The sequence below is a fragment of the Pipistrellus hanaki genome (genome assembly GCF_964339955.1).
Source record: "Pipistrellus hanaki genome assembly, chromosome: X".
Taxonomy (NCBI): Eukaryota; Metazoa; Chordata; class Mammalia; order Chiroptera; family Vespertilionidae; genus Pipistrellus; species Pipistrellus hanaki.
Genome location: NC_140524.1, coordinates 34714679 through 34738889, shown reverse-complemented (window position 1 = coordinate 34738889; position 24211 = coordinate 34714679). Strand labels below are relative to the sequence as shown.

Here is a 24211-nt window from a genome sequence, read left to right as displayed (position 1 = left end):
TAGAATTCAAAGACTATTCCATTTCATAAAATCTCCAGAATGTGAAAGCAGTAAGTCATAATCATATACTATACATAGTATTTATTATACTTCCTATAGTAAAACTTAAAAAGACTGCGATCACACTTATCCACCCAAAAGTAGTTTCATTTGGAGAAGCAGTAAGGGAGGAAGGTACTATTCAAGGTCCATAATACAGGCTGCTTTCTGTGTCTCTCCATCATATAGCTAGGCAGCCAGTTAATGCTGCCTTGGCGCCCCCTAATGGCCAAAGAAAAAAATGTTTACCAATAAACTAGAACATTTTGCCTAAACCGGTTTGGCTCAATGGATAGAGCATCGGCTTGGGGACTGAAAGGTCCTGGGTTCGATTCCGGTCAAGGGCATGTACCTTGGTTGCGGGCATATCCCCAGTAGGGGGTGTGCAAGAGGCAGCTGATCAATGACTCTCTCTCATTGATGTTTCTAACTCTCTCTATCTCTCTCCCTTCCTCTCTATACAAAATCAATAAAATATATTTAAAAATAAAAATAAATAAATAAATAAATAAATAAATAAATAAACTAGAACATTTTTCTCCAAAATTTTTATCCTTAAAGTGAACAGCTACATGAATTGGCTGTATCTAGACCTCAAAAAACAAATGAATATAAGCCTAACCAATTGACACAGACAACATAAGGGTATGAGTGGAGGGTATGGGGGGAGTGGGGGGATAAGGACACATATGTAATACCTTAATCAATAAAGAAATTTTAAAAAACACAATGAATGAAAAAAACAAGTTGTAGAAATATTGAATTATACTATAAAATTATCATTTTAAAACTATGTATTATTTGTGAACAAATATATTGACATGTGTATTAGTCAAGAATGAACAAATAGACAGGAAGGCTATACTCCAAATTCATGAGTGGTTACCTCTCAGGAGGCAGAGAGGAAAATGGCTCTAGAGCAGTGGTTCTCAACCTTTCTAATGCCGCAACCCTCATGTTGTGGTGACCCCAACCATAAAATTATTTTCGTTGCTACTTCATAGCTGTAATTTTGCTATGGTCTTAGGTTCTACAGCAGCGGTTCTCAACCTGTGGGTCGAGAACCGCTAGCAGGGTCGCCTAAGACCATTGGAAGACACAGATATTTACATTACGATTCATTAACAGTAGAAAAATTACAGTTATGAAGTAGCAACGAAAATAATTTTATGGTTGGGGGTCACCACAACATGAAGAACTGTATTAAAGGGTCGCGGCATTAAAAAGGTTGAGAACCACTGCTCTAGAGAGTGGGTACAACGGAAGCCATAAGTGTATTTGTAAGATTTTATTTCTTTGGCCCAGCCAGCGTGGCTCAGTAGATGAGTGTCAACCTATGAATCAGGAAGTCACAGTTCAATTCCTGGTCAGGGCACATGCCTGTGTTGTGGGCTCAATTCCCAGTGTGGAGTGTACAGGAGGCAGCTGATCAATGATTCTCTCTCATCATTGATGTTTCTATCTCTCTTTCCCTCTCCCTTCCTCTCTGAAATCAATGGAAAGGTCAATGGGGGAGGGGGGGGAGGAGATATATGTGCTATTACATGTAATACTTTAAACAATAGAAAAAAGGAAAAAAAGAAAAATATATATTTAAAAATAAAATTAAAAGATAAGATAAAGGTGAAAAACAATGGCATTTACTAATTCTGGGTAATGGGTACATGTGGGCTTATTATATTATTCTTGGTACTTTATTTTAATCAAGAAAAAATGTTTTAAAGAAAACAGCAATTTCCAAGTCACTTCAATTATCAGAAGCCTAAAACGAAAACACAAAATTATTTCAAAAACCATCAACAGTCCATTTAAGGAAGCCCTTTTAAATTCCAAATAGTTTCAAATATTATACAGATACTAGTAATAAAAATATCCACATTCTCCTTATTTAAAATAAAATCTGGATTAAATAGGTGTTAACTTTTAGAGTCCAAAGTTTTCCCATCAAATTTGTCAGATTAAATCCCACCTCCTTTTCTTGCCACCCATTTGGTCCAGGCCCTCATCACATCGTACCTTAATTACTATAATAGCCTTTGAAGCTGGCTTCTCTGCATACAGTCTCCTCACTTCCAAATTAACCCTGCAGAACATTCTTTATAAAATAGTAGTCTCTACTTTTGTTTTATCACTCTCCTGGTAAAAACCTAAAATGGTTCCCCAGTGCCTACCCCATCAAGCTAAATGCCTTTCCTTGGCTTCCAAGGCTCCCTATAATTTAGACCCACTGCCACCTAGCCAACTTGATTTTCTTGGTGCTACACACACAGCCTCTATTTTAATCAGGCAACTGTCCAATTACTACTGCACACACTATGCTTCCCCCTGCTGGAAATACTCTGCTCAAAATTCCCTGCTTACTCTAATTCTACATTAGCAGAGTTTTGGCTCAGGTCCTACTTTTCACTTCAATACACACTGACCTCTCCTTTCTCTGTGCTCTTTCTTAATCAGGACCCCTTATGAGAACACTTTTATTCTGGCCTCTTAACTGCAGGCATGCACAGATGGGCTCAGGGAGTATGTACAATATGCAAAAGTCACTCTATATTTTCAGAGAGGGGGTCTAGAGCTTCTCTCACATTGTCAGAAAAGGTTTACGAGCCCTCCAGCCTCCCAAGCACAAACAACAACTTCACACAGATCTCAATGCCTTCTAATTTTCCCATATAACTTGAAAAAATATTATCACTTTTTCTCTCCAACTAGTGTTTAAGCTCCTTGAAAGTGAGGGGCAAATCTTATACTAGGTCTGAAATACAATGTAGGGCACAAAACTAAATATATATACAATATCTCATAACAAATTTGCTTTAATTATCCCCTCAAACTAAGAGATTAGTAAAAAAGAAAACTAGGATTTGATTTCCAAAACTCAGTCTGCGATAACTCCCATTTTATATGACCACATTCACTTCTGGGTCTTTAAAATATAATCTTTTGATATCCCTATATACAAATGAGTCATTTATCTCCAGGTCTAGGCAACTGAAGTCTCTGTATCTATTTCTGGTGAGAAATGCGAAGCTACTACAAACATCATGTTAACTCAGCTTCAACAGAGGGGGAAGAAAGGAGAGAATTATATCCCTAACACAATGGAAATCTCCATTATCCATGCCTTCAAAACATTTTAATATGCATTTCAGTTCTAGTAGTTACAATGGTGACCTAATTGCCAGTGCTTTCTCCAAGTTCATTTTGACCTGACATTGTCTCAAAATAGCAGCAAATGTTGATTCCAGTCATTTTACCTTTACTTAGTTATCATTTATTTTTGGCAAAATCCTACTGAAATGTTAAAAAGATTTGCAGATGAAGCATTTCTGCTGCTCTTAGATTATTGAACTTATACACATTTAAAATAGTTATTAAAAAGGATTTGTTCATTGATTCAACATTTATAGTGTGCCCATTGAATGAAATAAATAGCAATAGTTAAGTGTGTACCTCAATAGACTTTGGTTCAAAAAATAGCTCACCCACTTGCTAGCCTGTGTGATGTTTGGGAAAGTAATTTAATATCATCAAGCCTCATTCCTTTTACCTATAAAGTTGGGGAAATATCTACTTCTCAGGCTTATTGGGAAGGATTAAGGTATTATCTGGCACAAAGCATAGCAAATATCAATGCTGTGTTGAACATGGGTGTACATGGGTGTGGAAGGATACAAAAGCATAGTTTCCAGTCTAGTTAGGAAGGCATACATGCATAAGCATAATTTTTAAATTATTCACATTTTTTATTATTAATTAACAGCAAGAGAACATAACACAAATCCAATTATTAAGGTTACCTTTCTTTTTAGCATCAGGAAATGTTGTGTTATCATTAGTGTTATAGGAAAATGAGATACTTTCAATTAAATAAGTAGACACGTCCTTTGTAAATTTCGCAGTCCAGGAAAAACCAGATCCAAATTGCACCTCAATTTTGGAGCCATTCTGATGATCACCACAGATGCTTCCATTATATGTTGCACTGCTAGGGTCTGAAATGGTTACAGTTTTCTAAAAGAAAAAGAAGTTTGATTTGTGGATGATTAGATAAAAATGTGGTACATACATACAATGGAATACTACTCAACCATAAAAAGATGAAATATTGCCATTTGCAACAATATGGATAGGTTTTGAGAGTATTATGCTAAGATGAAAAAGGACAAAAACCATAAACTTTCACTTATATATGAAATATAAAATAAAAAGCAATAAACTAACAAAACAAACAAAAACAAGCTCATAGGTACAGACAACAGGGGAAAGAGAGGTGGAGAGAGCAAAATAGGTAAAAGGGATCAAATATAAGGTAATGGGAAGTAGATTGAGTGTTGAGCATACAATGCAATATACAGATGATGTATTATAATTTTGTACACCTGAAAATTACATGTTATTTACCAATAAACCACAATAAATTTAATCTATACTAATAAAAGCCTACGTGGTCCTCGCGCCCCCACATGACACCCTCACATTATCACAAGATGGCCACCACAAGATGGCCGGCAGGGGAGGCAGGGAAGGGCAGTTGGGGGCAAACAGGCCAGCAGGGGAGGGCAGTTGGGGGCAACTGGGTCTGCAGGGATGGACAGTTTGGGGTGACCAGGCCGACAGTAAGGCAGTTGGGGGCAACCAGGCCTGAAGGGGAGGGCAGTTGGCAGTGATCAGGCCTGCAGGGGAGAGCACTTAGGTGTTGATCAGGCCTGAAAGGGAGGGCAGTTGGGGCAATCAGGCTGGCAGGCAGGTGAGCAATTAGGAGCCAGGAGTCCCGGATTATGAGAGGGATATCCAACTGCCGAGGGATCCCAGATTGGAGAGGGTGCAGCTCGGGCTGAGGGATACACCCCCCTACCCCATGCATGTATTTTTTACACTGGGCCTCTAGTAGTAATATAAACAAACAAACAAGATGAAGTTGAAATAAAACAGTTTGTAAGGAACAAACAGACAGTAGTGAGCATCAAGCATTTTCACAGGATGTGCCACTTCAGTCTACATCACACACCCCCCATGGCTAGGTTGCTCTTTGCCTGATTTGCTGTGTAAACCAGTCTCAGATTCCTCAGCTACACACCAGTCTTCTGGACAAATGACTATGTCTGAAAGGAAAAGGAAAACTAGCCTGAACTTCTGTTCTTACGTTGATTTTTTTTAAAAATCAGGTTGTAAGCAGGCAAGACCTTAACTAAAAGAAAATAAAAAGGCAAAGGGATTGAGAAGTACTGCCCAAAATGGAGATTTTTAATAGCAAGCTATTTTAAAAGGGACAAGCTTTGATGTTAATACATGTTAAAAAAAAAAAAAAAAACATTACAGAAGTAATTAGAATACCATAGAGTCTTCAGATCATTTGCCCTTAAGCAACTCCAAAAACACTTCCAAGAATCAATTAAAATATTCCTTCCAACACCTATCAGAATATATTCAAGGATACAAGTTTGTTTAAAAACCCACAGAATTTAAGTCAGTCAACATATGAAATCTTATTTGTATAAATGCATGTAAAGGATAAAAAGAATAGAATTAAATTCCTGCTATAAAACTCAAAGAAAAAGAAAAATACTTACATTACTTTTGCTTGTAGTTTCATAACTTATTGTGAAATTCATCTGCCATTTTGCATAAAGGCAAGTGGCATTTTTTGAATCCTGCAAATTAAGTTCTAATGCATAAGATGAGACAGCTCCTAAAAAGATTAAAAAAGAATAATATTTTTAAATTGTAGTACAAAAACACATAAGAACAAGCTCTAGCCATCACTGAAGTTCAACCAGCTCTAAAATGAAACAAATATTTTTAATAGATACGGTATCTTGGTCATTGTTTTTCTTTTTATCTTTAGTGGAATGCTATTGATAAAGTTAGCATTTCTTCTTCCCAAAAGAATGATTGCTTGACCTAGGATGTATAGGTAATGGCACAGGTTGGTGACATTAATCTGTGCCTTGCTGTCTTTGTTTTAGCCAATTATACTTTGCCTGTTCAGATTTTTGCCCTTTAGGATAAACGAGGTAAGGGGGAGCTTTGAAAGGGTATTAAACTCCTGCTCCTCTCAAACCAACTCAGGGAACTCTCTCTGTAAAAATAATGATAGATATGATATTCAATGGTCTTGTTGCCTTAAAGTCTGTCAGAAACTACATGAACTATGACACACAGATGTCTAGGCAAACTACTTTCTTCTGATGTAAAGAGGTGGGATAACTCGATGCATGTCTACCATATGAGCAAAGGAGCAGAGTTGCAAAGGTCGTTTCATCCATAAGCAAAACGTTATTTTTTATAAATGCAATATTGGTTCATCACTTTTTGTTTCACTTACAAATCCTATTAATTAGAAAGGCTGATGGATCCTTTGACACGGACTCAAAACCACTTCCTGCATTGTCAACCTGCTACCTCTTTAGGTAGAGAAACCATGCGGGAGAGAGACAAGCCCTTGAGTATTTTCTGCTAATTTGAGTAAGATCTACACTAAGCTAAATATAGGGAAGATATTACCTATTACCCTGGAGCAGGGGTCTTCAAACTTTTTAAAGTGGGGGCCAGATCACGGTCCCTCAGAGAGCTGGAGGGCCGGACTATATGAACTATTAATCCCTACTGTAACACCTCGGCTGCGCTCACTGCCCAAAAAACCTGGCGGGCAGGATCAGACTCCTCTGCGGGCTGCATGTGGCCCGAGGGCCGTAGTTTGAAGACCCCTGCCCTGGAGAGACCGAGGACTTAAGGTACTATAAGCCAGCAAACACACCAGCAGCTTCAATGATGGGTCACTATCTAAGGATTTTCTTCATTATTTCACACCTCACCCAAGGGGTGAGCTGTTTCCTGGTAAGATAGATGCAGATCCTTTACTGATATCTGAGCAATCTAGCATAATCTACAAGTAGGAACATGTTACAGACTATAGAGAATAAAGTCCTAAGAGGAATACCAAGAAGGCGTGCCTCAGCAACAGCTTACAAGCTGTACACAAAAGCCTGGACTCTGTCGGGCTCCAGAGTCCAGGCTGCCTTGCCAAGCCTGAATGTTGTGCTAAAGCTTGTGGTTACTGACAGTGCCTAAATGTATTGGCTAAGGCTCAAAAAGACCTTGTGCGGCCTTAAGTAGGTTTTACAGCCATTCTTTTCTAAGCACAATATGGAATGGAGTTGTCATCACTGATCCAAGTGGTGCTGAGAATTCCAGCTCGTAATTTTTCTAATCTACTGGAGGCCTGCTTTTTATATGCAGCCACTCTCAGTCTTAGCTTGAACATATTCTCCTTGTATTCAAAGCATTCAAAACTATTAGAAATAACCAAGAGAAGCCTCATATGGATTAATTACATACACTTCAAAGATATTAGAGTAATAGAAAGAAAACAGCATCAAATAATAATAGTATCAATATGGGCCGAGGTTAAGCTTTATGAAGCAGAAAGTACAATTTGTAGTCCAAATTTTCCACTACATTATATTTACCACTACATTAAATGTGGGATCTGACAAGCACTCTGAGCTCTGTCACATTTGTTCTAGTCCCTTCACACCCTCTATTCCTGTAAGAACTACTAGTATTCCTTCCGCAGAGCTTACTTCACTGTCTGGCCTCTTATGTCCAGCTGCACAGGGACTACTTTTAAACTCAACAATTCAAAAATGAAAATTCATTCTTTTATTTCCTCCAAACTGGCCCCCTTCTCACCATTTCTAGCTCTGAATGAAAGGCGATACCACATCAGGCTCAAAAGTAGAATTACCTTTTCCATTTTCTTTGTTAAATCCTATTGATTTTTCCCCCCTTCAAATGCTCTCTTAAATCCAATCTTTGTCTTTTATTTCTACTCGCAATCCACCACCCATTCCCTAAATTACTAGCCACCTCCTAGCTGCTGCTCCTAGAAGTGTTGCCAGATTAATGGTCCTTTAATACCTCTTCCTCTCAGGACACATTCTTGTTCACAAACTTTTATTGGCTCTGAAATTCCCATATTAAATTTGAATTCCTCTGCCTGGCTTTCAAATTAATCCTTAATCTTTCCCACCCTACTCCTTCAACTTTTCTCTAGCCATTTTTCCAGAACACACCCTTTGACCTGGTTAAACTTGTTCCACTGGACCCAAGTGCTATGTTGTATTCAATCTCTACCCCTAGACACTGTACCTAACATCTGAAATTTACTTTCCTTTACTAACCTAAATGTTCACCTCAAGAAAGATTTCACTTTGAAACACCCCCTCCACTGCCTCCTCCTCCCTCTCCCCTCCCCTTCTTCCCTTCTCCCTTCTCCTCCTCCGCCTCCACCTTCGCCTCCGCCTCCTCCACCTTTTACAATTTCTGGCAGACATCACTGCCTACTTTAAAAGCTAAAAATGTCAGATATTTGCTTTCCCAAGCTTCCCTTGCAGCAAGGTGGGATCTTGTGCTAGGCTCCACTTAACAAAGGCATCCACACCAGAATTTGTATAGGAGCCAAGAATGGAACTGTCTCCCTCAGGTGGAAGTAGCTACAGCAAAATTAAGCTCCCAAGGAACAAGGCAGGCAGAGCTGGTAGTGGCAGTGGCCAGTGGTGCAAGCTTCAGCTCAATGCTTGGCAGTGGAAATGCAGTTCAAGAACATGATTTGGGATACTGAATCAGACTTTGGGATATGTAGCCAGGTCCTCCAGTAATTCTGCATTACCTAATATGCATATTTTATAAAGGAAAATTGTATTGATGTGCAACACACGTATGGAAAAGTATGCAGCATAACATATGGAAGGGAAAAGTACGCATAGCCCAGCTGGTATGGTTCAGTGGTTGAGCATTGACCCTTGAACCAGGAGGTCACTGTTCGATTCCTGGTCAGGTCATATGCCTGGGTTATGAGCTCAATCCCCAGTGTGGGGCATGCAGGAGGCAGCCTATCAATGATACTCTCTCATCATTGACCCCCCAGAATTTCTAACTCTCTCTCCCTCTCCCTTTCTCTATGAAATATATAGTATATATCCTATATAATAAAAGCCTAATGTGCTAAATGTCCAGTCGTCTGGTCAGCTGTTCAACCAATCAAAGCGTGATATGCTAATAATATGCTAAGGCTGCTCAACCACTTGCTATGATGTGCACTGACCACTAGAGGACAGATGCTTCCACCAGTAGGTTAGTTGGCTGCTGGGGTCCAGTAGACTGGGAATGAGCAAGGTGGTCCAGACATACCCTGAAGCCCTCCTGAGCCCCTCCCCAGGATTGATTGTGCGCTGGTGGAGTTTCTCGGCCTGGCCTGCACCCTCTTACATTTGGCCCAATGGCAGAATGACCAGTTGCTATGAGGTGCACTGACCACCAGGGGGCATACACTCAACACAGGAGCTGTCCCCTGGTGGTCAGTGGATTCCCACCAGGGGAGCGCTGCTCAGCCAGAAGCCAGACTCACTGCTGACGAGCTTAGTGCTAAGGATGCTTTTGGGGGAGCAGGCCTAAGCCATCAGTCAGACATCCCCCAAGGGCTCCCAGACTGAAAGAGGGTGCAGGCTGGGCTGAGGGACCCCTCCCCCCTGAGTGCACGAATTTCATGCACTGGGCCTATAGTATATAAATAAAACTATGCATAACATTAAGTATACAGCTAAATATTTTTCACAAACTGAACCCACCTATGTCAAGAAACAGAATATTCCAGTACTCTCACAGTTCTCTCTGTTCCTCCTTCCAGCTACCATTTCCCTCCCAAAGATAACCATTATGCACTATCTTAACTTCTAACAGGATAAATTAGTTTTGCCTGTTTTTCAACTTGATATAAATGGAATCACTCTATGCTCTTTCATTTCTGGCTTCTTTCACTCAATATGTTTGTGAGGTTCATTCTAGTTGTGTGTAACTACAGTTTGTCCATTCTCACTCTGTATGTATAGTTTTCTATCATTGGGTGACTGCTCTACTACTCATTTATGCTACTGTTGATGGGCATTTGAATAATTTCCAGTTTGGTTCTATTACAAAAAAAAACACATCAGTGAACCCATGTGTATGTGCATCTCTTGGGTATGGGGGTCAAAGGGTATGCATATACCCAGATATCTTTTTAATAAATTCCTTTTCTGCTTAAAATCAATTGGATTTTATTTCTGTTGCTTACAATTAAAGAACCTGGACTGATATGCTATCCATTTTTCCAGCAGCCATTTTCTCCACAAAGATTTCCTTGACTATAAATGCCCTGGAGGAGCAGTCACGGTGCACATCCCCAAATTTCAATATATCTCATACTATCCTGAATTATTCAGTTACCTTATGTCTGAAAATCCTGTCTTCCTTATTGTCATAAGCTCCAAAAAACAGTTTTCAACTATCACTTCCCAATAAACTGATGTACTATGGTAAATTATAGCATGCAACAAATAATCTGTTAACTAATAAAAAAAATACCAAAGTCTATGACAGAATGATATATATGAATTCAAGATTTCTTTTGATAATGTCTCTGCAATTCCTTTGAATTCCAATATACTCCTTTAAACAAATGATCATATCTATGCCACAGCCTCTAGAAGTGTGTCTTTTATATGAATGTCATCCATCATGGGTGTCATGGTGGTGGGAACTATGTCTATTACCTTTATTCTATCTCCTATCATTCCTAGTAGTGCTGAATATATATTAGATTCTCAATAAAAACTGATTGATTATATCAAGGTACAAATACACTGCAATAAGGACCTGAAATATAGCTTAATCTAATTATAGGAAGGCCAATCTTTTAGCTCTTCCAAAATCATGAACCCTACCTGTCAGCTTTCTAGATGCTCCTCCAATCCCTATGTCAGTTTCCTCAACAAATTTTGATATAAATTCCGGGCTAGAAATAATGCTTTTCTCACAAATTATGTTTATATTTGAAATATTTACACTTTGGTAAAAAATCTCCAGCACCTTCCATCCTGATTTTGGTGTTTGATTTTAGACCAACCAAACCATTTTTGTTTAAAGGCTTTGTGCCATTAAAAAACCACAGCTGACTATATCCTAGAGTATGTAATTATAGAGCTGACAGTTCATTCTCCAAAGAAAAGAAAAAGGCAGTCCTCAAAATCTACTTTCTCAAATTCAAATATCCTCTCTAATTTGTTTTTAAAGAGATCATATATAGGTTCTTTTAGAAATCAGAAGTTATTTCTCAAAGCATAAGATACTGCAAAAAAAAAAAATGGCTAGATTTTTACAAGTCTATTTTTTCCCAATGCAGCTGAAAAATATTCATTTGTAAAGAAGATGGGGTGGGTGGGAACATAATACTGGTAGTAAAACAATGATCTAAGAGGCAATATTATGAGGTGCTTAAGAGCCCCATCCCTGGAATTGAAGAACTAGAATTCAAATCAGACCATCCAATTTACTAGCTGTGAGTTAACCTTGTGAAGAATTGTAGTGTGCATATTTCTCTAATAGGTTTTTCAAAAGCATATAAAACCTCAGAGCTAAGAGAACTTTGCCAAGCAAGTTAGAGGTTCCAGCTTACAAGCTTCCCTTCTAGTAAACACAGCACCTAAAAGAACCCTTCCCAACTTTTAGGTTTATGTTTACTTTCATCATATTAAAGTTATGGATTCTTGTCCTCACACTCACCAATTCAAAATGATGTTGAACAGAGTCTTAACAAAAGTACAGGACAGGCATATACTACCTATTTACTCTTTTTTTTTTCCTATTCATTGGGTTAAGGCAGATTAACTGTTCCTCATTTACAATTCTTCACTTATAATTTTTAATATAGGTACAATCATCACATTCAGTTGCTGATACTCTTGATTTCTGGTAAATCTCTTAAAAATAAAAGTAATAATATGATTGCAAGCTTCAAAATAATTTAATGTTTTTAAGTCACAGAGTGGGTAAGGAAATAAGATTCAACATTATCCGACTAGTGGAAAGTGCTTATTGCTATATGGTATTTGGCAGACCTCCAGAAAACTCTCTTGCAACATATAGCAGGATACCAACAAGTACTCATAAAGTATACTTTTGGATAGGAGATCTCTGATCACTGCAATACAAAATTATGACCAAAATGCTTTTGTTACTACATGAGGAAAAATAGCCTTCCTGCACCAATGGATCACTTAAGTCAGACATAGTACTGTAAAACAAACCTTGATTATAAATTCCACCCAAGGATACAGAGGAAGAAAGCTGCACTCATATGAAATATCTGAATATTTACAATCCTATCAGATGTGAAAACCAATGATATCCTGTCCTTTAGAGTCACACTAATATAGATAGAATAATTTTTAGCAGAACTCTGAAATCAAAGTTACCAGTTTAACCAAATGTGGTTAGGCTACAGAAAAATCTCAATGCTCACATTCTCTTTGAGATCACCCACAAAAGGAGAGAGAAATTGGTTCTTTTTTAAAACCATATTCTCCTTCTCACCAGACTTCCTTGTTCTTGTTAACCTTCACTACTATGTAGGTATATCTGAAGGGATACAGGTAAGATACTAGCATTATTATATGGGATTATACTTTAGTAAATAGGTTTATAATTATCTGTACTGCTTAGCACTAATCTCGATGTTCTCAATTCAAAGACACACAAAAACAACTTCTTTGAAAACATAATTTAAGATTCAAGAGGAAGCCGAAACCGGTTTGGCTCAGTGAGCGTCGGTCTGCGGACTGAAAGGTCCCAGGTTCGATTCTGGTCAAGGGCATGTACACTGGTTGTGGGCACACCCCCGGTAGGGGGTGTGCAAGAGGCAGCTGGTCGATGTTTCTCTCTCATCGACATTTCTAGCTCTCTATCTCTCTCCCTTCCTCTCTGTAAAAAATCAATAAAATATATATTTTTTAAAAAGATTCAAGAGGAATAAGAAGACCAAGTTGGTCTAGTTCACCATCATATCCCCAATGCCCATCAATGAGTACCCTCAACAAACATTTATGGAGAGTTAAATATGTACCAAGCCCTGTGCTAGGTAGACACAGGGAAATAACTGTACATAAGATAGTCTCAACTCTCAGAAATGAACACCATTGGTACTGTTAGGGGGGAAAAAAGAGTGAAAAATAGGCTAGCGTAATGAACTAAGAATTTGGGAAAGTCAAGATTTACTCCTGCCGAAGCCGGTTCGGCTCAGTGGTAGAGCGTCGGTCTGCGGACTGAAAGTTCCCAGGTTCCATTCCGGTCAAGGGCATGTATGTTGCTTGTGGGCACATCCCTGGTAGGGGGTGTGCAAGAGGCAGCTAGTGGATGTTTCTCTCTCATCGACGTTTCTAGCTCTCTCTCTCCCTTCCTCTCTGTAAAAAATCAATAAAATATATTTTTAAAAAAAGATTTACTCCTGTTCCTCCAGATGCCTCTTTCCAACAGTCAGGTCTCTGTTCAAATGTCAAACAACAATGAAAGGCCTTATGACTCCATTACCCCCCCCCCCATCATCTGCTCAATCCTTTTCCACATTACCTGCTGCATTTTCTTCACACTGCCTAGGACTATCTGAAATTCTATTGTTTACATGTTGGATTGTCTTCCGCCACTAAAATGTAAGCTCCCCAAGAGCTGGGAGCTCATCTGTCTTTCCTTTTGCACTATCTCTACCTTTCAGCTAGTATAGTGGCTGGTACAAAATAGGCATTCAAGAAACATTTGTGGAAAGGAGGGGCTCCAACCAGTGAAACACACACTCAGGATATTTCTATGAGGTTTTTCCCTCCCAGAAAAGTTTCAACCCTATAAAAACCAGAAGTCACTAGTTATAAGAATCAAAACCCACAAAATTCTGAAATCTCTGATGTCACATGATGGGAACACAATTAGGCAATGATGCTAGGAAAAGATTTTCATTTAGTACTCTCTTTATAATGTTGCTATTATATATAGCTCTTCTCCAGAAAGTGCTCTAGTCAGTTACAATTCAAATAAATATCAGCACATTTAACTCTGTGGAAAAGGCCAATAGTTAGACTCGAGGAATTCTTTTCTGCACTTCCTCTAAAACAGTTGTTTCTAAAAAGTGAAGTTACTGGTGAAGTTGGGATAGAGTTATAAAGTCACAAAGTGGCACAGCTAAAACACTAATGCTAATGAGGCTATAAAGTCACTTCAGATCATCCTTCACCACCATCTTAGTACCCAGGAACAGCATAGGATCCATAACATATACTTTACAAATATTTATTGAGTTTTCAAAAACTTATTCTTGGTAGCCATTTTGATATATAAAAGCAACATGCAAAATGCACCAAGCAACTGAAGACCTGCTAAAATTTCAATAGATAAAACCACATGGGAGGAGTTTAGTGCCACACTGAACCAACAGTTGTCAGGGAAAAGCAGCTGTATGGAAGACATGGTTTCTATTTCATCCTGGTACTTTCTATTTTTTTTTTTTTTACATTTTTTAAATTTTTATTTTATTGTTTAAAGTACCTTTAAAAAATCTGATCTGGGTACATTATTAACTTTTACTCCTCCAAATCCTGTTTTGAACTTGCAAGGGGAGGTAATTAATCTAGGAAATCTTCCCAGAGATTAGTCCCTAGTTAGTCCCAATCAATAAATGGCAAACTAGCAGATGAACTGATAGTTCTTTTATGTTTCTTTTGCATGTTTGTTTTCTGCAATGAGCAAGCATTGCTTTTGTAAAATCAAAAGAGCATTCATTAAAAAAAATTAATGACATGAAAAACAATAAGTAAGACAACTGTTTATTAGTTTTACTTTCTCTATAAACAATAACAGTGTTGTATTTGTTCAGATTCAATTGGCAGTGAATTACTGGTTAACAGATGCTGTGGTTAGATGCGTTCTAGTCACTGATAAGGTGCTTTTTTGGTAAATAATCCTTTCTTAGGATTGCTTAGTTCTCAGTAGCATGAAAGCTTCAAACTGTGCTTGAGCAAAGCCTCAACAACCCCTTTTCAGAGAGGCCACAGAAGAGTTTCCTGCACTTGCGGACAGCTGGACTAGATCTGAGAGTCACAAATGTTTCAGTTTCAAGACCCCCTTTACTCTCTTATCCACCGAGGATCTCAAAGAGCTTTTATGGGAGTTCTATCTATAGGTATTTGCCATAGAATTTAAAATTGAGAAGTAAAACATATCAGAGCCATCAGGGTGATGTCATCACTCATTATGCGGCTTCTGGAAAACTCCACTGAACACTGGTGAGAGGATGAGAGTGAAAATTACAAATAATATCTTAGTATTTTTCTGTAAATAGTTTTGATCTGACAGACTCCCAGCAAAGATTCTTGAGAATCACTACATCAGATAATCAAGAATCCTTTCAATGCTATGGATGTGGAGCAATATTTCTCAGTTTTGGTACTACTGACATTTTGAGGTGGATAATTCTTTGTTTGGGTCGGGGGGGGGGGGGGGAGCTGTCTTGTGCATTGTAGGTTATTTAGAAGCATACCTGACATCTAACCACTAGATGCTAAAAGCAATCCCCAGCTGTGACAACCAAAAATGTCTCCAGATATTGCCAATATCCCCTGATTGAGAATCCACTGTTCTAGGGGGCTGATTTTATTCTCTTGAAGTGTGAATTATAAGATGTGTACTCTTCACTGTCTTCTCAGGCCCCTAATATATCGATTTCCTCTCCGCTCCCATCTGATCTGTCTCTTCAGTTTTTTGTTTCTTTTTTAATTAGGTCACAAACAGCAAGAGTCAGTGGGTAGCAACAAACAGGATGAATCAGGTCAGGAAGAGACATTTTAGTCAAAGTTCACCTTTCAAGCATTAAACTGACTGCTTATGGAGGGGGGAGGGGAGACACGATCAGCCCAGCCATTCTGAGATAAGATAATATTTGTCTTTTTCACTCTCATCCCCTCACCAGTATTCAGTGGAGTTTTCCAGAAGCCACATAATCAGTCATAACAACCCAGTCCTTAGCAAGTTACCTACCCTCCTCCACCTTTTCCTCCTCCAAAAACCAAGTAATAGGCCAGTTGTATGATATGGAAAAAGAAAACGAGCTTCTGAAAGCAAAGAAGCATACAAGACTCGTATACATTCTCAAAACCTTGGATCTGGAAGGTCCTTCCAATTGAAAAATTTGAGGATTTAGGGGCTTGGAAAAGTAGCAAAATTAGTAGAAAACGAACACTTTCAACACCTCCAAGTCAGATATTCACTCCCTATAGAAGTTCCCACTCATCCCTTTACACTTCAAAGGTTGAGCCCGAGTTTTCTTGCCTGGAAATTGCCCAGCCACCTTAGGTCCCTTCCCCCCTCAGAAATCCAACTACCAAAGTCAAATCCAGAATCATTCCTCATCTCTTTAATCACCCTTCCACCAAAGCCCCCAACCCTCTCACTGTCCCTCAGAGTCAACTGTCATATCTGCCCCACTTCCCTCAAGTTCTTCACGCAGGCAGTCTTTTCCTTCCCCAATTTTCTCTCTCGCCCCTTACTTTTCCACCATCTTCAAAACTCTTCCCTGATCCTAGGAAGCCAGGTCTTTCCTAATTGTCTCTGCCACCCCAGAATCAGCACGTATCCACTATCTAAGCTCATTCCTTCGTCTTTTCCCCGAAATGACTCTTCCTACCGCAGCCGCTTCACTCCTCGCACTTTCCTACCTACTCTCTTGGCATCCAGCCCACTCTGATTACTTGCCCTTTCTTACTCTCACTGGCCCTTCTTCCTCCGCCATCCCTCCCGTCGGATTTTGTCTAAGTCATTGCTTGTCACCTGAGGCAAGCGCCACCGCCCAGGGTCAGCTGTTCAGCCTCTCAACCTCCACCCCTGAGACCAGTTGGGCAAGTTGTGGCCTTTGAACTGGGCGCCCGGGGCCCAGGCGGGGCGGGTACTAAGCTGGAGGGCCCCACAACTCACCCAGAAGGAGGCAGAGCAGAAGGAGCCCCGAGCCGGGCACCGGAGAAAGGCGGAAGCACACCATGATCCGGAAGAGCAGGCAGCGGAGAGAGCGGCAACACCGCGGAGAGGCTGGGGGAAGCGGAGGAAGACAGTTGCTGACCACCGACCACAGCACCGTGAAAGCCGGGACTGGGAGCTTCAGCGCGGGTCATAAGACTAGGGGCGGGGCTCTTTCTTGCCTTCAGCCAATCCCTGAGCTCCAAAGCCGCGAAAAGGGTAGTGATGTCGGGCGGGTGGGCGGGACGACCACGCCCTGGCTTTTTGGTTCACAGTCCTTCATACTTTCTTCAGAGATGTGGTCGGACGGCCTTATCTGAGGCAAAAGAGAGAGGATGAACTTTTGGTTGGTGTAGAATGGAGATTATTTCAGTTCCTATTCCTTGAACAAGAGAATAATTTTTCTGGAGTAAAAACGGTTGCTAGGCATCACAACGTAACACATACAAGAATCATATACGATGATTCTCCGAACACTGTTGTTTTCTATGCAGTTCATGCTATTAAATGGGCAAGTGAGCGAGTAGGTAATATGAAGTCACTGACCGCCAGAACAGGACCTGGTCTTGAAGGTCCTCACTAAGTTACAACACCCTGTTTTTCAGAAGGGGAAATTCAACTCAGAAAGAGGAAGACACTTCTTTAAATAGAGAAAATGAGATAGAAATAAAATAGAAAGGGGGGGGGGAAACAAAGATCATCCATATACCTACTATCCAGAGACAGTGTTTATCTATCTATATCCATCCATTATCCTTCCAGTTGCTTTTATCCTTTAATGAATTCATACTAAACTAAATTCATCTTTGGTTTATTTAACAGTTGAACAGATGAAACCTACAATACTCAACAAATGAAATCATTCAAAAGCTATAAAAAATTTCCAATAGAAATAAAGTACTGCTTCTCAAATGTAAGTTTCCAAAAGAATCATCTGGGTATTTTTAATAACATACAGATTCCTGCACTTTATTCCCTCAGAGATTCTGAAATAGGAGGCCCTGTCTTTGTGTGTGTGTGTGTGTGTGTGTGTGTTTTGTTTATTTATTTTATTATTGTTGTTGTTGTTATATGTTTCTTTTTTTTATCAAGAGCTGTTTCTCAATCCTGTTGGAATCACTTGTGGTGCTTTAAAACCAGAGGTGCCCCCTTGGTCCTGTCCCTTGAGATTCAAATTCAGTTGGCATAGAGTGGGGCCTGGGCATTGCATTTTTCTCAAAACTCCCCAAGGCAATATTAATGAGTCAGACATTATTTCTAAGTGGTTCCAGCTTTATAATTCCAGGAATCTAGAAGAGTAAATGCTCTTTTATTTAAAATACTAGAGGCCCAGTGCATGGATTTGTGCATGAGTGGGGTCCAGCCAGCTGGACTGGATTGGGGTGATAGGGCAGGGTCAGTCAGGGGGAGGTTGGCGGGTCACCCTGCTCCTGATGGGGGGAGGGCATTGGGAGCGGGGCTGGCTGGGGGAGGGGCCTCGGGCAATTGACCAGCCAGCCCTGCCCCCTGGTCGAGCTCCCAGTCAAGGGGACAATTTGCATATTAGCCTTTTATTATATAAAATAAGGAAGCAAAGTGCCTCAATGAGTCAAAGATCTGGTTTAATAAATTGTTGCCCTTAACCTCTTGCAGATGTCATCAAATTAAAAAATGGAACACAGTAAGATAGATCAGCCTTTTATACTAAATCCACCATTGCAACCTTTTCCCCTGACAAAACAAACGCTGGTTCCTTGACTGGGACAGTCATGTTCATGAGACAGAACAATGTTTTGGAAGTCATTTTGGAAGTCATTTGTAAAAAAGGAAAATAGGCTAAAAATATTTAAAGCTTTGTTTGGTCTGAGCTTCTATACTTAGAGTTGTTTAATGTTCCCACATCTCAAACCTTGTGAAAACTACTTACTATATATATATATATATATATATATATATATATATTTTTTTTTTTTTCCAGTGAGGACGGGAGAGAAGAGGGAAACATCACTGATGAGTGAGAATCATTGATTAGCTGCCTCCTGCATGCCCCCTACTGGGTATTGAGCCCACAACATAGTTATGAGCCCTGACAGGGAATTAAACCATGACCTCCTGGTCATGGGTCGATGTTCAACCAACTGAGTCACACACGCCAGCACTGAAAACTAGTTACTTTAGTATACAGTCTTTCATTACCCTAGCCCAGCTGAAGGAGCTTTCCCCAGGCTCTTCTGCAGAAGCCTGTGGGACTAGGGTCGATGTTTGAGGAACTCTAGAAGATCCCTTCCAATCTGAGCTTCATATGTATTGACTATATTGTTGATAGTGCTGCATCCAGAGTGTTTTCATGTGCACTTCCTCTCCTACCATACCTCACACCTCCCCAGTGGGCAGAATTCCTCAGCAAACACGTACACATACACACACACACGCCCAGTTAGATTATGAGTCTTTGGAACCCTTTGAGAGCTCATGATTCTTTGGTCAGGGAGCAGGGATCATTAGAAAACACTTCCTAAATGTCAAGACACTGAATGGTGTGAGAAATAATGAACTTATCACATTTGGTAAATGATAGACAATGAAATGTGTAGGTCAGAGGAACAGAAAGTCTGTCTACCCAGCATTAGCAGAGCCAAACACTAAACACTAAAAATTGCAGTGGAGAAATATTAGTTATTTTATTATAAACTAGAGTCCTGATGCACGAAATTCATCCAAGAGTAGGCTTTCAAAGCCCCGACTGCCCTCGCAGCCCCAGCTGCCTCAGCCCTCACAGCCCTGGCTTCATCCGGAAGATCATCCAGATGGTTGTTCCACTGTTAGCCCATTTGGTCAATTTGCATATTACACTTTTGTTATTATAGATGACAGCACCCAGGAGAATGGGAAGCTGACATTCAATATCCCCAACTGCCTGATGGCATGTAGGTTACAGGTAATAAAGGGCAAAATCACAAGACACTTGTGTGTTAGGGGTTTTGGGTTGTACTGGGTGCTGATTGGTCAGAGGTGAGGTAAAGGTAATAAATGATTTCTTCTGGTCTTGAGGATAGTTCTGAGGTCTGTTCTCATGTCCTTCTGTCCGGTTTATTTGGAAAGTAGTCAGGGGATCATTTCACCTGAGGTCCTGGAGCTGAAATGTAACTTAGGTCAATATGTTATCTTTAGCCTGCCAGAGGTCCAGACCTTGACACCATTAGTCAAGACTGAGTTCTATCTTTTGCTGTCTTGTGGGTTAGTTATTTGGGGGCAGGAGGGAGGATAGATCTCTGAGGGGTATATATACATATACAGAGAGAGACATATGATTTCTACAGCTATGATTTCAAGCTAAACTTAATCAATGTCATAAGAACCTTCAGTTTCATAGACAATGAAATGTGTGAGTCAGAGGAAGGAAATTAACAAAATATAGAGATTTATAATTTTAAAATGATAAATATGAATTAACTCAATGAATGAGTGGCCCTAAGGTGTTGTTGTCATATACTTGCCATCTATGACTTTTTTTATCTTCATTCTCTCTCTGCCATTTTTTCTTTCTTGACTCATTCTTGCTTAGTTTCTTCTATACTCCTTTTACCTTTCTCCTTTTTTGTTGATTTCAGAGATGAGAAGAGACAGATTAAGAAAGAAGAACATCAGTGATGAGACAATCATTGATCAGCTGCCTCCTGCACACCCCACACTGGAGATCTAGCCCACAACCTGGGCATGTGCTCTGACTGGGAATTGAAATGTTACTTCCTGTTTCATAGGTCAACATTCATCCACTGAGCCATGCCAGCCTGGTTCTCCTTCTAAAATGTTCCCCTTTTCTACATAATGCCTTCAAACTGGCAGTACAGTTATCACTCAACCCCAATGTAGAGGTCACAGTGAGCTCAAGGGGCTGCCAACCTTTGACCAAGAGCTTGCTGGTTGAATGGGGAACATGTCATTTTGAATTATTAGTTTTCCCCAGGAGGATTCTTCTCAAATCCTCCTTTCCCCCAACACCACCACCAAAGATCTAGTCTAACCTGCTAAAATAAAATGATTCTCAACTTTGAGCATGTACCAAAATTACCAAGGGGCTTTTTAAAATACAAATTTCTAGGCTCTGCTATGGAGTTTGAGCAAATCTGGGGTGGGACATGAGAATCTGCATTTCTAGCAATTTCTCAGATTATCCTAGTGCTGCTGTTCTGGAAACCACACTGAGAAACCAGGCCCCAAACTCATATCCGTGGTTAACTGTCCTCTAGGAATGGGATTAAGAGGTGGGAGAGAAGGGACTTTTATTAACTTCTGCTGTATTTAAATTTTTACAGCAATTGGATTGTGTTTGTAATAATTATTTTTAAATTAATGGATACAAATCATTAAAAATTAAAATATTTATCCCTAGCTGGCATGGTTCAGTAGTTGAACATCGACTTATAAACTAGGAGACCACGGTTCGATTCCTGGAAAGGGCACATGCCTGGGTTGTGGGCTCATGGGGTACCCACACACACATTTCCCCAACCCACACCTCATGCAGGAGGCAGCTGATGTGTCAATCTTTCTTTCCCTCTCCCTTCCTCTCTAAAATCAGTAAAAATTTAAAAATTAAAAAGATTGAAATAATTTTAAAAGATATAAAATCTAGAGAAAATACCCTTTTCCCTCCCTTGGACCACAGTCCTACTCTTCAAAGTAATAACTGTTGCCTGACCTGCATGACTCAGTGGTTGAGTGTCAATCTATGAACCAGGAGGTCATGGTTTGATTCCCAGTCAGGGCACATGTCTAGACTATAGGTGTGGGGCGTGCAGGAGGCAGCTGATTATTTATTCTCTCTCATTATTGATGTTTCTATCTCTCTCTCTCCCTCTCCTTTCCTCTCTGAAATCAATATATATATTAGCAATAACTAGGTGAGGTCATCACGTGGGCGGGTGGGGTCAAACGGTTTGAACAAGAGGAAGATGGAACTGAAGCTGGGCTCTGCAGTGGACGTGGTTCCTCCGTGAGCATAAGATGGCAGTGAACGCATATTCAACATCAGTCACCAGTGATAACCTAAGTCGACATGACATGTTGGCCTGGATCAATGAGTCCCTGCAGTTGAATCCGACAAAGGTGAAACAGTTGTGCTCAGTGGCTGCCTATTGTCAGTTTATGGACATGCTGTTCCCTCGCTCCATTGCCTTGAAGAAAGTGTAATTTCAAGCTAAGCTATAACACGAATACACAGAACATGTATACCCAGAACTTCAAAATACTACAAGCAGGTTTTAAGAGGAGGGGTGTTGACAAAATAATTCCTGTGGACAGATTAGTAAAAGGAAAATTTCAGGACAATTTTGAATTCGTTCAGTGGTTCAAGAAGTTTTTTGATGCAAACTATGATGGAAAAGACTATGACCCTGTAGCTGCCAGACAAGGTCAAGAAACTGCAGTGGCTCCCTCCCTTGTTGCTCCAGCTATGAACAAACCAAAGAAACCTCTCGGCTCTAGCAGTGCAGCTCCTCAGAGGCCCATTGTTACACACAGAACTACTGCAACCCCTACGGCTGGCCCAGGTGTGCTGCGAAAGAATCCTAGTGTGAGCAATGGGGACAACGTAGTAACTGTGAAAGAATAAAAATGCTTAAAAGCTGTCTGTGTTATCTCAACTATCCAAGGCCCCGCCAGTGATGGGAACGGGAACAGGACCCTTAAAGTTGTCTCAGGAAACAGCCCTGAGCAGGGAGTAAACAGAGCAGGGTTTACTCCGACAAGATAAGAGAAACAGGATAACAGAGTAAACCTTGCTTTGACAGTTCAGTGAAATAGGGTGCGAGGTTACCGGACAGGACTGTTGACTTAGCGCAAGCCCTGTCATAAAATACGTTATTAATGAACCCAGTCTCCCCTTTTAGAATTCCTTTGTTCCCCTCTTCCCCCTCCGTGTGTAACCCCTCCCGACATATAGTTTTTGCCTATATATACTTGTAAGATTTTCTGCTCGGGGCTCGACTCCTCTGCTCCTGCGTGAGTTACGAGTTGAGCCCCAGCACGCTGGAATAAAAAAGCCTCTTGCTGTTTGCATCAAGTGACGTCTCCTGCGGTTGATTGGGGTCGCCGTCGATCATGGGACAGAGTGAGGGTCTCCCTCTGGGGGTCTTTCAACTGAACTGGTGCAGCAGGTCAGCATATAGAAACTTACCCTCGAAGAATTGGAAAAAGAGATTTCTATTGTACTTTGGAAAGCTAAGGACCTTTAAATTGATTTGCCAAGAGAACTAGGGAGAAAGCAACCATGTATTGCAGAGGATTGTGGACATTTTCTATGCCAAAGATGAAGCCTTTGTGATACTGTTGGACCCCCCGAAGGAGACCCCTGCCCTGACCCAGGATCAGCGACGACCCAGTCAAACGCAAGAGACGGCACTTGATGCAAACAGCAAGAGGATTTAATTCCAGCATGCTGGGACTTGACCTGTTACTCATGCAGGAGCAGCCAAGTCAAGTCCCGAGCAGAACTTCTTACAGGCTTATAAAGGCAAAAACCGCAAAGTTAGAACAAAGGACAAGGGGAGGGGGTCTTCTAGAAAGAGGGACAGGAATTCCTTGAGGGGAGGATAGACATTATCACAAGGAACAGGGTGGAACCGCTGCAGGACGTTGATACTACACCCAGTTTACTACCTCTAGGGGCTGAGTCTGGTGGTCTGGTGCTGTGTTGATAATACCCTGTTTTTCCTGGGGCAGTTCTAAAGGTCACATTCTCATGGGAAGCTTGGGCTAGCAGGGGAATTTTTCTATATTATTTCTTTCAGCCTCTACAATACCTGATGAAGTGGGGCCAAAGGAGGAACAAGAAGAGTATTAACAGCTTGGGCCAGCAAAGCAACATCCGAATTCTTCACTCTAAATAATGTGGTTAACTGTAAATACTCCCTTTTGTTATTTTTAGAAGACTCACTGTTTTGGTTTCATAAACAAAAGTACCTCTTATTAAAGTGCACTTTGTAGAAGTTTCACTCTTTTTTCAATAAATAATGAACTTATCACATTTGGTAAATTAACATGTAGTTGGTTCACTTAGGGAACAAAGAGGCTGACCATGGGCTTACCATATGGATGCTGGTAACACTGATTTCTGGAGAAGGTGTTTTTATGTGATACACTGAGGTGGATACCTCAGTAGCGAAATGTAAAGACTGATTTTTAATTTTAAACTAATGTGAAATCTTGGCAGTGAACGTTTTAATAAATGAATGCCTTAAGAGTATTTAAATTACGTTTGCATATTTTAAAATATAAATTTTAACCTGACAGAGTTTGTGTGTTGCCCTTGTGTCTGGGAAGG

General features: G+C 40.2%; 1 protein-coding gene and 1 pseudogene across 4 annotated transcripts in view; one reads left to right on the top strand and one right to left on the bottom strand.

The window, feature by feature from the left end:
• The window catches only part of LAMP2 (lysosomal associated membrane protein 2), a 44887-nt gene extending 27817 nt beyond the window's left edge, over positions 1-17070 (bottom strand). For all 3 annotated transcript variants that reach the window (XM_084870380.1, XM_084870382.1, XM_084870381.1), the window contains exons 1-3: positions 16870-17070; positions 5610-5728; positions 3837-4050 (exon numbers count right to left, since the gene is read on the bottom strand). In XM_084870380.1, the coding sequence (XP_084726506.1) occupies positions 3837-4050; positions 5610-5728; positions 16870-16933 (397 nt within the window). In that variant the 5' untranslated portion in view covers positions 16934-17070. The remainder of the gene's footprint in view (positions 1-3836; positions 4051-5609; positions 5729-16869) is intronic.
• A 4766-nt stretch (positions 17071-21836) lies between these two features.
• Positions 21837-23731, top strand: LOC311615642 (microtubule-associated protein RP/EB family member 1-like; annotated as a pseudogene). Its single transcript has 3 exons — positions 21837-22489; positions 23058-23208; positions 23684-23731. The product of its transcript is annotated as a microtubule-associated protein RP/EB family member 1-like (transcript).
• The last annotated feature ends 480 nt before the right edge of the window (positions 23732-24211 follow it).